The sequence below is a fragment of the Capra hircus genome, chromosome 6 (genome assembly GCF_001704415.2).
Source record: "Capra hircus breed San Clemente chromosome 6, ASM170441v1, whole genome shotgun sequence".
NCBI classification, from domain to species: Eukaryota; Metazoa; Chordata; class Mammalia; order Artiodactyla; family Bovidae; genus Capra; species Capra hircus.
The window spans coordinates 57,303,007-57,317,913 of NC_030813.1; the positions used below are offsets into that span (position 1 = coordinate 57,303,007).

The following is a 14,907-nucleotide window of genomic DNA, read 5'->3' on the forward strand; positions in this document are numbered from 1 at the left end:
GAATGTCGACGTTCATCCTTGCCATCTCTGTTTTGACCACTTCCAATTTGCCTTGATTCATGGACCTGACATTCCAGGTTCCTATGCAATATTGCTCTTTACAGCATCGGATCTTGCTTCTGTCACCAGTCACATCCACAACTGGGTATTGTTTTGGCTTTGGTTCCATCCCTTCATTCTTTCTAGAGTTATTTCTCCACTGATCTCCAGTAGCATATTGGGCACTTACTGATCTGGGGAGTTCTTCTTTCAGTATCGTATCATTTTGCCTTTTCATACTGTTCATGGGGTTCTCAAGGCAAGAATACTGAAGCTCAAAATTCTCCAAGCCAGGCTTCAGCAATATGTGAACTGTGAACTCCCTGATGTTCAAGCTGGTTTTAGAAAAGGCAGAGGAACCAGAGATCAAATTGCCAACATCCGCTGGATCATGGAAAAAGCAAGAGAGTTCCAGAAAAACATATATTTCTGCTTTATTGACTATGTCAAAGCTTTTGACTGTGTGGATCACAATAAACTGTGGAAAATTCTGAAAGAGATGGGAATATCAGACCACCTAACCTGCCTCTTGAGAAGTCTGTATGCAGGTCAGGCAGCAACAGTTAGAAATGGACATGGAACAACAGACTGGTTCCAAATAGGAAAAGGAGGACGTCAAGGGTGTATATTGTCACTCTGCTTATTTAACTTATATGCAGAGTACATCATGAAAAACGCTGGACTGGAAGAAATACAAGCTGGAATCAAGATTGCCAGGGAGAAATAGCAATAACCTCAGATATGCAGATGACACCACCCTTATGGCAGAAAGTGAAGAGGAGCTGAAAAGCCTCTTGATGAAAGTGAAAGAGGACAGTGAAAAAGTTGGCTTAAAGCTCAACATTCAGAAAACGAAGATCATGGCATCTGGTCCCATCACTTCATGGGAAATAGATGGGGAAACAGTGGAAACAGTGTCAGACTTTATTTTTGGGGGCTCCAAATCACTGCTGCAGCCATGAAATTAAAAGACGCTTACTCCTTGGAAGAAAAGTTATGACCAACCTAGATAGTATATTCAAAAGCAGAGACATTACTTTGCCGACTAAGGTCCGTCTAGTCAAGGCTATGGTTTTTCCAGTGGTCATGTACGGATGTGAGATTTGGACTGTGAAGAAGGCAGAGCGCCGAAGAATTGATGTGTTTGAACTGTGGTGTTGGAGAAGACTCTTGAGAGTCCCTTGGACTGCAAGGAGATCCAACCAGTCCATTCTGAAGGAGATCAGCCCTGGGATTTCTTTGGAAGGAATGATGCTAAAGCTGAAACTCCAGTACTTTGGCCACCTCATGAGAAGAGTTGACTCATTGGAAAAGACTCTGATGCTGGGAGGGATTGGGGGCAGGAGGAGAAGGGGACGACCGAGGATGAGATGGCTGGATGGCATCACCGACTCAGTGGACGTGAGTTGAGTGAACTCCGGAAGATGGTGATGGACAGGGAGGCCTGGCGTGCTGCGATTCATGGGGTCGCAAAGAGTCGGACACGACTGAGCGACTGAACTGAACTGAACTTGTTTGTTGCACATACATTTATAATTGTTATATCTTCCTTTTGGATTTACCCTTATTATAAAATGTCCGCTCTTCATCTCTAATTATATTGTTTTAAAATTTCTTTCCTGTGATATTAGAATAGCCCTGTGAGTTTTCCTATGGTTAGTGTTGGCGTGATAAATCTTTTCCACCGTTTTAACTGATCTGCCCAATGTATATCTCCTATAGAAGCATATTGTCAAGTCTTGCTTTTATCCAGTATCAGTCTCTGCTTTGTATTGTTTAAGTCAGTCAGCACTTAATATATTGACATATGGTATTATTAACATAATGAGATGTACTTCTGTCATTTTACTTTTATTCTCTGTATTTGTCATTTGTTTTCCTCTATTTCTCTTTGCTTTGCAATGTATGACTATTTTTTATTTAACATTTTAATTCCTTTAATGATTTTTTCACTATTTTTGAGTAATTTTTCTTTGTAGTTATTTTAAGGCATATACATCTTGTTGGTATAAATCATAAGCAGATTCTAATAAGTTAATTTCAGTGATCTAGGTGGCTCAGTAGTAAAGAATCTGCCTGTAAAACATGAGACTTGGGTTCAATCTCTGTATCAGAAAGATCCCTGGAGAAGGAAATGGCAACCTTGCCAGTATTCTTGCCTGGGAAATCCCATGGACAGAGGAGCCTGGCGGGTTACAGTCCATGAGGTCACACAGAGTCAGACATGACTTAAGTGACTCAGAAATAGAAAGACTACCCCCTTATAGCTCTATTCCCTTTTCTCCCTTTTTGTGCTATTGTTATTATATATGCAACATCTAATGCGTTACAATGACATCATTATTACTTTATATAATTTTATGTCACTTAAAGGTTTGACTGGAATAGCAGGTATATATTTATAGCTTTTGTTACATTAACTTTTCATTTTTACCATTTCTGTATCTCATTTATTCTAAATAATAGCTTTCCTCAGATCCTCAACAGTGTCAGCCAAAAGGATGGGGACCAGGTTCTGTGTGTGGTTGTTTGTGTTTGGTACAATTGAGTTATCATTCACATGGCAGGTTCGTGTGTTTATTTTGACAGTTTATTGGCAGATGGTCAAAAATGTCTTGTTTAGTAATTTCAGTATATGTAGTTCAGTAATTTACAGTTGTGTCCATTTAAACTTTGTGATAGTGAAGTATATATAAATATATCTGCACTTTCTAACATGAAAGTCAGTAACTGCATGTAACTAATATGCATTTGAACTGACTTTTTAGTTTATATTAACTTTTAGATAACCACAGCTAATGGCTCTCATATTGGACAGTGAAGTTATATCTCAGATGTTCCCCTTTCTTGGCATTAAAGCAAGAACCCTAAAATAAGTGCTCATAGTTTCATATGTTATAGAACTCATTTCCTGGGCCATAGGAATATTTTTTAAAGAATCTATTATATCTCCATCAGCCACCTAAAAATTCAAGTGCAGATAGACAAAGATTTTGGTACAGACACTTATGTGGGGCATTGGCCAAGAGAAGGGAAGTACACAGTACTTGGGGCACACTGGAGGATCCATGCCCTGGGTCTCCATCTCACTGGATGCCTTGCAAACAGTAAGGAGAGGGTTCTTTTTTCTGCTGATAGGAAATAAGGAAAAGAAGAATTCTTCAAAGCTACGATTAGAAACGTTTACCTTATGCAGATAGCAGTTGAGTAAAGGGAATGAAACTCATACTGCTCTCCATAGCAAGTTTTTCAAAGAGTGTAATTGTACAAGTTCTTACAGATTCTCAGAATCTTTCCTTGTAGTCTTTGAAGTAGGAGACAGAGGATCCCATTATCCTCACTTCTCTGTAAGGTATCCCTTTCATTGTCTTCTACGTTTTTTCAGGTATGTATTGATGAAAGCTGAGCTGCTTAGGGGCTTAGAGATAATAGATATAAGCAAAATGTCCCCATGGGATAACAGGTTTCTTTTTTTATTTTTTTAAAGAAATGTAGTTATTTAACTTTGGGTCAGTATATGCGAATGCCCATTGTGGTTTTCCCTTCTCATATTGAGACACAGTGTAAAATAACACACTGTTCCTTATCTCAGATAATGTAGTAACTACATCCCAGCTGCTTTCAGACTTCTGAAATCCTGTTGCCATGTCAATATAATGAAAGCCTGCACTGAAAAGCCTCTGACATTTAACATTTCATTTTCTCTGGGCCCATGTCAACAGTATAATCAGGGACAAAAAAAGAAATTATGGTGTTCATCCCCAAACCATCATGGGATTAAAAAAAAAAAATACCTCCTTAGATTGATCTTAAAAATCATTTTCCCTCTCAAAGGCAAACCATGCTGCCAAGAGAAAAGTTAGAAGTCGTATTAGCTTAATATTGTGAATAAGAATAAAGCCTACGTGTCAGTTGAGTTTTCCTATAGGTGAATTAATACTGCGTCCTCTGTTGGTCCCCAGGTCATAGATCTGTACTGGGGAATTGATGAAGATGAATGGGACAGCCCTGAGCTCCAGAAGACCCGCATGAAGCTGCTGGAGGATTGTTTGAAAACTTCTGCAGGTCCATGTTTTGTTGTGGGTATAGAAACACTAATGCTTTATATTAAATTGTAGATGAATGTGAGAATTCTTGATTTGTGATTCTTAAAAGGCTTTTAGAATTGGGGGGGGTGAAATACTTGCTTTTCTATATCTATTTAAAATTCTTAAACTGCCTCCTTGTCCTCAGTGTGTGAGGACAAAATCCTCCACTTGCCATGAAACAGCACTGCAGATTAACGGTAAATAATTTGAAGTGGTAATCAGAGGGAGGGCTTGGGGTTGACAACAATCTCCAGAGCACCTTGTGATCGCCAGTATTACTGTCAGTCCTCCAATAAGTATCCTCATTTTCCTTACATTTTATTTTGTGGTATTCCATCCTAGAATCTGTTTCTCAGCATTAGAATTTCTGGGATATTTTTTTAAACACTGTGGCTGAAACATTGTTCAACTAAATACACTGTGTCAGATCCACCAATAGGAATTGATATCATGTGGAAAAAATTGTTTTTATGGTGATTTTCAGCCATAGATGCTCAAGTGGAACATTATCGTTAATTTGTCATTATTTTCTAAAGGGATATCCAAATCCAGTCTTCTGTGTAAACACAGTGGTGGTAAGAGAAGCAGGTCACTCTTTGGCAGGTGATGCACAAAATCATGGCCTTAATTTAGCTGAAGAAAGACCTTATCCTGAACCCAAACACTCCTACCAGCCGATAGGGAAGTTGGCCCTTTCCACGCAGGATGTTCTGAGGTTGATGGATGTTTGTGAATTACTAGTGGGGAAAATGTCATAGTATACAATTAAAAGCTAGGTTCAGTGTATCAGTAAAAGCTTTTAGTATGTATTTGCATGTCCATTTATATTCAAACTCCACATAAGGGGTAAAGTACATAAAGGATAAATAAATGAATAAATTATTCTATTTATTCACCAGCTACTTAATGAATGCTGTTCCTAGTGAATGCTCTTAGTGTTGGGGCAAGTAGATTTATATGAAATGATCGTTTTGTAGGTCAGTTTCTTATGACTAATGTTAGAGTTGAACTGAGGAGGTAAGACTTTGTTTCCTCATGGAGGATTATTCTTATGTGGGACTTGCGTCATTTTTATGTGGGGCTAACAAGAGAGGGCAGATAAATATCAAAGCAGCTTATTTAACAACAAGTCAGATGGTAACCAGAGCTATGGAGAAAAGTACAAAAAGGAAGGAAGAGAGGGAAGAGAAGTGAGGGAAGAGACTTGTTATTTTGAGTAGAAAGGTGGAGAAAGCCTCATCAGTAAGGTGATTGTGGAGGAGGCGGCAGGACGAGGGACAGGGAAGAACCAAGTGGATGTTGCATGCGCAGCTTTCCAGGAGAGGAGCTGGGGAACATGCGTGGCATGCTCAGGAGAGAGGCGGCGGGTGGGTGCCTAAAGCAGCATGAGGGTGTGGGAGTGGAGGTCACCGCGTGGGGCCGTGTCACCTTGAAACTGACTAGAAAGACTTCACTGTCCTCGGACATGAGAAGCTGGAGTACGTGGAGCAGAGAGCTGAGAAGATCCGACTCATGCTAAAGCCTGCCGTGGCTGCCAGGGGTAGGACAGAGGGCAGAGTGAAAACATGGCTGGGGGTAGAGAATGGACATCTGAAAACAGTGCATGTGGTCTGAACAGAATGCAGAAAATCCTAAAAAAGCCTATAGATACCCGAAGAGCTAGTAGAGGAAGAGGAATTAAGACTTTTTCCACACGAGTCTTCAGAGGATAGAACTAGAGCAGTGGGCTGAAATACAGGGAGACAGATTTTGGCTCCAGGTGAAGCTGTTAGAGGCTTTAGCTTTCTCTCAGATTTAGGAGTCAGAGATCCCTGGGTCTCACTGACATTTCACAGCTGTGGAACATGGGAGAAACTTCTTTACTATTCTAAGCTTTGGCTTCCTTATCTGTAAACTGGAAATAATAGTTACCTGCCTCCTGGTGTCTTTCTGAGGATGAAATTAAATTACAAGACACTTTTTACAGTGTCTGACAAATAGTAACCCACAGAAAGTGTTACTTTTTGTTGTAATCATTATCTCTCAAAACTGCCTGAATTGTTGGTGATGCACTCTTCATAGAGTCATCAAACTAGAGAACACAGATCACTCTGACAGAGATGCTGTAGGAGAGGTCCAAACACTAGAAGACAAGTTAGACCAAATTCCACCATGCTTAGAAAGCCAGATTTAGAAGACAAAGAGCTGTGTGTGTGTATGCCCTGGGGCATCTCCACTGCTGTGATCTTCACAGCTTTAGACCAATCCAGCCTCAGAAATTCAGGGATAAGAGAGACATTCTCCTTTTATCTTCCTGTAGAGTATCATACCCAAAGTAACTAAAATTAGTCATGGCCATTAATCCCTAGAAGTTGCTGGCAGGGGGATGAATAAAGACTTCGTAAGTTCATGCAGGTTCTGAGAGTAAAGGTTAACTGATAGAATACCGGTAACAACTTCACTGAACAGAAGCAAATCATTTATCCCTCCTTCTGTTCCCTATTACACATTGAAGCTCAAGGCAGCCATAATAAAACCCTGTGGACAGAGCCAGGATTATTCACCCCAGTGATCCTAAATCATGCAAGGCCTATTTCACTGCTTATAGGAAAAAGTACGTCTCTTATGGCCTCTCCTGTTGTAACTATGGTAACAGTGGGCTCTGTGTGTCGCTTCTGAGCTCCAGTTTCCTTGCCCACTGCTCCCTTGTGATATTTCGAGAAGTCATGACGACCCCCCCGGGATGCAAAGCATGGCATATTACTTCCCCTAATGCTGAAGTCTTTGGCAAGAAAATTCACTATTACTGAATGAAAAAAAAAAAAAATGTGTTTTTATCTTCAAAGCCTTCATAGATACTAGTCCTTATGTTAGTTACAAATTCAGTACCAGACAAAGCTTTCATTTTTTAGTACCTCGGGAATTGAAGTCCAAAGGGAACTTGGACTTAAATGTTGTATGCAGATGGTTCTTTTCAACTTCCTTTCCTAAAAGTTGTCCTTTGAGATGGGGCCTGGGGTCCTAGAGACAGGAAGGCTATGCCTGCTAATCCCAGGAAGTTCTTTGTACACTTGCTTTTAGTCACATGGAGGACAGAGTGATGGAGTAAGGTACCTAGACAAGTGTCCAGTTTCGCTCTCAGGATTATCTTGGGAGACATACCACACTGAAATACATCATCTCTACTAAGAAAGAACAGCTTTTGTAGACGTGGATTAGAAGAAGGCTCAGACAGTGAGGGAAACCTAGAATTTTTATTTCACAACTGGAGTTAGAGCCCTAATTCTGACAGGGCAGGTCACTGACCTGCTTTAATTATCACATCCATAAAATGGGGGAAAAATAACAGTAAACTGAAAGTAAAACAAGTATAAAAGGTTTGTTGTAGAAACCAAATGTGATGGTGTATGTGAGAGCTCTTTGTAAACTATAAAGGGCTACCCAAGTATTAGTCATTATTCAGTGGTGATTTTAGTTATTTTCCAATGAGAATAAAATGTTTTTATTAATACTGGGTGTTTATGTGATACTGGAAAATTTTCCCTTTGAAAATGTGGAGGATAGTCTCAGTGTAGAAAGTGTTAATACCTGATTCAGACAGTCAGATATTAAAGGGTTTTTGAGTTCATTCTTAACATTATAAAATGTAGAGAGTATATATTAGTTTGCTGAAATTTACTTACTAAGACCTTTACCTGCTCCCAAGAAGGGATTCTGATCAGGACTGCAGTTAACATGGGGGCAGCTCACAGCCGGGTCCAGAGTCACTATCTGTTTCTCCTTTTAAGTGCAGAGAATTGCCTCAGCCTTCACAAAGTATGGAAAGTTCAGCAGAATCTTTCCCCACCAGCCTGTTCCACCCACTTAATTCAGGAAAAGTCCTTATGAAGGGGAGAAAAATATCGCCTCTTGGAGAGAGCAGAGTCCATATACATGCTGCCTATCCCAGCCCCATTCCTCTCCACAAGATGTGTTTATGGGGAGAGAGAGTTTTCTTCTTGTCATCCCTCCAGGCTCAGAGCAGCCCCAGAGAATTGGTTGTGGGGTTTGGGCATTGACTCTGAATCTTGAATAAAGTCCCATCTCATAGCAGAAGTTGATAAAACCTTAAGTAATCTGCTAACTTAAACTGGAGTTTGAAAAGCTTAGATAACTTTAGAGATGCTGCACCCAGGTATGTGGGTGCATGCTCTGCTCTGTGGGGTGCAGACAGTATCTCTCTGCATTCCCTCAATCCACGGTGTGGATGATGTAGAAATCTACTGGGAAAGGTATTGGCAGGTTCCCCTAGGAGAGCCATGCCTGGCCTCTGCACGCCCCCCCAAAAAAGAGCACCAGTTAGAGACAGAGATCCCATGACTTAACATTCAGAGGGGAGTTCCCCAAATCTTAGAGTCAGGACAAGGAGAATACAAGGAGAATATGCCACCTGCAGTATTGTTTTGTTAATTCTCAGGAGTCTCAGCAAGCCAAAGCACATGTAGAATTCTCACTGGGGCTACCAGATTGCACAAATACGTTAGCAAGGAGATCAAACCAGTCAATCCTAAAGGAAAGCAAGCCTGAGTGTTCACTGGAGGGACTGATGCTGGAGCTGAAGCTCCAGTTGTTTGGCCACCTGATGCGAAGAGCCAAGTCATTGGAAAAGATCCTGATGCTGGGAGAGATTAAGGGCAAGAGGAAAAGGGGGTAACAAGGGATGAGATGATTGGATGGAATCACCAACTCAGTGGACATGAGTTTGATCAAACTCTGGGAGACAGTGAAGGACAGGGAAGCACGGTGTGCCGCAGTTCATGGGGGCTCAGAGTCAGACGCGACTTAGTGACTGAACCAGCAACATGTTAGCGAAGAGAGAAATAGGCAAGACCAAAGGAATGAGACTGTTGCCTTCATTCTTACCTGAGTGTAAGCAGATGCTGAAGCAGCCTCCTCACCTGCCCCCCAGCACTCACACACACTGCTCAGTGGCAAAGGACTGCTCAGTGTGAATGCCCCCCAGCATTCACACACACTGCTCACACTGCTCACACTGCTCAGAAAGAAAGGCCATGGTCTTGCCTACCGTAGACAGCTCCAGGCAGCCACTTTTAAAACCAGTATGCACCAAGGAAGCAGAAGAAGGCTCAGCAGAAACATGAAAACTTGAGGAATTAGACTGAGAAATCTATTACTTAGCAAGTTTAAGTTTTTCCACTAGCCAGAAGAGTAAAGACAAGACAAAGCCACAGCTGTTATTGATAAAAATTAAACCATCCCATATTTGTACATTACCGAGTGACTTAAACCTATAGCATTTAGATCAGTTCATCATCACCTGTGTCACCAGTCTCCTTCAGAGTTAAATTATACCCCCTTGACAGTTTTAGTTTCTTACTTTAATTTTTAAGAAAATCATACAGTGAGAGTTAAGTCATTCAATTTAAAGAAAGAATCATTGTTTTTATAACAGTTTTGCTTTGGAAAATAGTTCATTTTATCCACATTTCAACTTTGGTTGACTTGCCATTTTAGGTACCCCCCCAAAAAAACAATGAAAAATTAAAATAAGTGCTTAATCTTTGTACTTTAACAAAATGTACAGTTTATTTTTTATGACTTAGTTTTCAAATTTGTAAGTATAGATTTATTATTTTAAAAAGTACTAAAATGGGGACACAGATTTGAACTGTTAAGTCATCAAAATGAAGCAATCTAGACAATTTTTAAGTTTTAAAAAAAATTTTTTAATAAAAATTAATCTAAAACCTCAGATTTTCTAGGTATGTTTTGCTTGCACAATCAAGAATTCTTTACATATAAAATTAAGCTTGTCCAAGGACTTCCCTTAATCACTAATGGTCCAGTGGTTTATGCCATAACTAAGAGTCCACATGTTGCAACCAAGACCTGGGGCAGCCAAATTAAAAAAAAAAAAAAGCCAAAATTAAACTTTTCCAGCTGAAATCATCCAGATATTATAGTTCTAAGATAGGTTCCATTAATAAATAACGAGCACCACCAAAAAAAGTTAGAATGGGCAGACATTAAAAAATATTGTTTAAAAAAAAGAAAAGCTAGTTATCTCACAGAAGCCAAAGTAGCACCATTTGGTTAATTGTTGCTAATATGTAAAATGTTTCCACAATAAATTTTTAATACTAATACATAAGCTACTTTCACAGTTTAACTCACTATTTCACAGCTTATGTAAAGTAGCACATTTTATATGGTTAAAAGAATTACAAAGAAAGTCAACTGGAGAGCAGTTAGCCTCCTTATAACTTAATTGGTAAAAAAAAAAATTTCACTTAAAACAAGGACTGCAACAACTTAAAGAGCTTAGTGGAGCTGTGGAGACAAAAATGATTAAAATTTTCAGAGAAAAAGGGTTCTTCCTTGGTGAGCTGGCTTTACAGATCGACGTGTTCCAAAAGCATCAGCAGTTGTCATGAGTCGTATGCTGACCATTGGGCAACATGGGTGATAGAAAGCCGGGGTGGAAAAGCAAAAGTAAGGTCTTCTACAAACTCTTGGTATTTAGGAGACACAGTCCACTAGATCTTAACAGAAAATTCAAGACTCTTAGCACTGAAACACTTTAGTTCAGAGCAAACTGAATCAAACTATAACCCAGTTGCACCCAGTTCAAATATTGAATGGACTGACATGATTAGATTCTCACCTGATCAGTCTAACATAGGAAAATAAACCCCTCAATAAAAGTTCTTTTAAATCAATGCCCAGAATACAATGAAAATTACAGAATGTGCAAAGAATCAAGAAAACATGCATAAAAAGTTTTAAAAAGTATACAATAGAAGTCAGTCCCAAGGTGAGCAAGATGATGGAATGGGCAATCAAAAACTGTTAAAAATACATCAATGAAAATTGAAGACAGGTAAATTAATGAGATTAATTCCAACAAAGAAATGAAATCTAAAAAACTGATATTTTAGAACAGACATAAGATCTAAAATTAAAAATATATTTGATGGGATTTAACAGAAGATTGAACATAAGACTGAATTAATGAACTCAGAGAAAAGTCAATAGAAAATATTCAAACTGAAATACAGATTTTTAAAAATAGTAAAAGCAGAACAAAGCAGAGGAGACATGTGAGCCACGGTCAGTTTCACATAAGAGTAACTGGAGTCCCAGAAAAAGAGAATGGGGAAAGTGAGAATTTTTCCAAAAATGTTTAAAGACATCAACCCATATAGATTCAAAAAGCTCAGTAAACTGTAAGCAAAAAAATTGCATCTGAGTTTGGACAGAGGAGCCTGGCAGTCTACAGTCCATGGGATCTCAAAGAGTTGAACACGACCGAGTGCATGAGCATACACATTATAGTAAATGCTGAAAACAAAAAATAAAGGAAAAAAATTAAAAGCTATCAAAAGGAAGAAAAACATTGCCTGCACAACAACAACAGATTTTCAGCTGATTTTTAATATGGAAGTTTTAGAAATCAAAAGACAATAGAAAGCCCCAAATGTTGGAGACAAGATGGCAGAGTAGAAGGCTCTCCTCTCATAAGCACACCAAAATCACTGACTGAGAACAACTATCAGTAAAAAAGACTGGGATCTGTTAAAAACAACAACAACAAAACACTCTGCATCCAAAGACAAAGGAGAAACCACTAGCTGGTAGGAGGGGCACACTTGCAATATAATCACATCCCACACCACCCAAGGGAGCAGCCCACAAACTAGAGAATAAGTATAGCCACAAGTTCTCCCATGAGAGAACAGTGAGCACCAGCCAGGCTCCCCAGCCTACAGGTCTAGCTTCCAGAGGAGGAGCCCCCAAAGTGTTCAGCTTTCAGAGCTAGCAGGTCTTCATCGCAGGAGCACCACAGGACAGGGGGAAACAGACTCCATTCTTAGTGCACACAAGATCTCACATGCACCAGGACCCAGGGCAGAAGCAGTAACCACAGGAGCCTAGGCTAGACCTGCCTGCTGGTCTTGGAGAGGCTCTAGGGAAGGCAGACTGGGGGGACATGGGGAAGGGTGGCATGGAGCTATGGCTCTCTCAGGGGTCAAAAAAGCTGGTGGCAGAAATAGTGGGGAACCTAAGTAAACTCTAACTAGAGGAAGACATTTTGGATTCTGGGCACCAAGACCTGGCCCTACCCAACAGCCTGTAACCTCCAATGCTGGGATGCCTCAGCCAATAGAGCTGGAACCAATAGAGCAGGAACATAGCCTTACCTATCAGCAGACAGGCAGCCTAAAGACTTCTTGAGCCCACAACCAACTCTAGACACACCCCTGCTCACCAGAAGGCCAAGACCCACCACCACCCACCAGAAAACCTTCACAAGCCTCTAGAACAGCCTCATCCAACTGGGGGCAGACATCAGAAACAAGAAAACTACAGGCCTACAGACCTGAGTCCACAAACACAAGTCAGAACCTACCCTGGGACTGGCTGGTCTCTGGACCTAAGAAAAGCTGAAGGCAAAGGAGAAAAGGAAAGGTATACCATTTGAATGCAGAGTTCTAAAGAATAGCAAGGAGAGATAAGAAACCCTTCCTCAGAGATCAGTGCAAAGAAATAGAGGAAAACAATAGAATGGGAAAGACTAGAGATCTCTTCAAGAAAACTAGAGATACCAAGGGAATTTTTCATGCAAAGATGGGCACAATAAAGGACAGAAATGGTATGGACCTAACAGAAGCAGAAGATATTAAGAAGAGGTGGCAAGAACACACAGAAGAACTGTACAAAAAAGATCTTCACGACCCAGATAATCACAATGGTGTGATCACTCACCTAGAGCCAGACATACTGGAATGCAAAATCAAGTGGGCCTTAGGAAGCATCACTACGAACAAAGCTAGTGGAGGTGATGGAATTCCAGTTGAACTATTTCAAATCCTAAAAGATAATGCTGTGAAAGTGCTGTGCTCAATATGCCACCAAATTTGAAAAACTCAGCAGTGGCCACAGGACTGGAAAAGCTCAGTTTTCATTCCAATCCCAAAGAAAGGCAATGCAGAAGAATGCTCAAACTACCACAAAATTGCACTCATCTCACATGCTAGCAAAGTAATGCTCAAAATTCTCTAAGCCAGGCTTCAACAGTATGTGAACTATGAACTTCCAGATGTCCTACCTGGATTTAGAAAAGGCTGAGGAACCAGAGATCAAATTACCAACATCCGCTGGATCATCAAAAAAGCAAGAGAGTTCCAGAAAAACATGTATTTCTGCTTTATTGACTATGCCAAAGCCTTTGACTGTGTGGATCACAATAAACTATAGAAAATTCTGAAAGAGATGGGAATACCAGATCACCTGACCTGCCTCCTGAGGAATCTGTATGCAGGTCAGGAAGCAACAGTTAGAACTGGACATGGAACCACAGACTGGTTCCAAATAGGAAAAGGAGTACATCAGGGCTGTATATTGTCACCCTGCTTATTCAACTTATATGCAGAGTACATCATGAGAAACACTGGGCTGGAGGAAGCACAAGCTGGAATCAAGATTGCCGGGAGAAATATCAGTAACCTCAGATATGCAGATGACACCACCCTTATGGCAGAAAACGAAGAATTCAAGAGCCTCTTGATGAAAGTGAAAGAGGAGAGTGAAAAAGTTGGCTTAAAGCTCAACATTCAGAAAACGAAGATCATGGCATCTGGTTCCATCACTTCATGGCAAATAGATGGGTAAGCAATGGAAACAAGGACAGACTTTATCTTGGGGGCCTCCAAAATCACTGCAGATGGTTACTGCAGCCATGAAATTAAAAGACACTTACTCCTTGGAAGAAAAGTTATGACCGACCTAGACAGCATATTAAAAAGCAGAGACGTTACTTGGCCATCAAAGGTCCATCTAGTCAAAGCTATGGTTTTTCCAGTAGTCATGTATGGATGTGAGAGTTGGACTATAAAGAAAGCTGAGCATCAAATAATTGATGCTTTTGAACTGCAGTGTTGGAGAAGACTCTTGAGGATCCCTTGGACTGCAAGGAGATCCAACCAGTCCATCCTAAAGGAAATCAGTCCTGAATATTCATTGAAAGGATGATGCTGAAGCTGAAACTCCAATACTTTGGCCACCTGATGTGAAGAACTGACTCATTTGAAAAGATCCTGATGCTGGAAAAGATTGAGGGCAGGAGGAGAAGGGGACGACAGAGGATGAGATGTTGGATGGCATCACCGACCCCATGGACATGAGTTTGAGTGAACTCCAGGAGTTGGTGATGGACAGGGAAGCCTGGCATGCTGCAGTCCATGGGGTCGCAAAGGGTCGGACACAATTGAGCAACTGAACTGAACATCTGTTCTTCTGAAATTATTCCAAAAATTGCATAAGAAGGAATTTCAAATTGATTCTGTGAGAATACTGTCAGCCTGATACCAAAACCCAGAAATACCACAAAAAAGGAAATTACAGGCCAACATAACTGATGAATGTAGACACAGAAATCCTCAACAAAATACTAGTAAACCAAATCCAACAATACATTTAAGGATAATACATCATGATCAAGAGGGATTTATCCCAGGGATGCAAGGATTTTTCAATATCTACAAATCAATCAGTCTGATGCACCACTTTAACAAATTAAATGGAACGTATATGACACAATAGATGTAGAAAAACCTTTTGATAAAATTCAACACACACAGTAAGTCCCCTAGATATAGATGAGTTCCATTTCAGAGCATGTTTGTGAGTCCATTTTGTTCATAAGTACAACAAAGTGAGCAACTGCAGTACCCAGCTAATACAAATCAGCTATATAGTACTATACTTAGTAAGTTTATAATACTTTTCACACAAATAGTAC

The 14,907-nt window shown here is 40.2% G+C and overlaps 1 protein-coding gene across 1 annotated transcript in view; it reads left to right on the forward strand.

Moving 5' to 3' along the window:
* LOC108636265 (NACHT and WD repeat domain-containing protein 2-like) overlaps window positions 1-4,157 on the forward strand; it is a 123,368-nt gene extending 119,211 nt beyond the window's left edge. Inside the window, exon 3 of the mRNA XM_018049917.1 lies at window positions 4,002-4,157. Coding sequence (XP_017905406.1) covers window positions 4,002-4,157 — 156 coding nt within the window. The remainder of the gene's footprint in view (window positions 1-4,001) is intronic.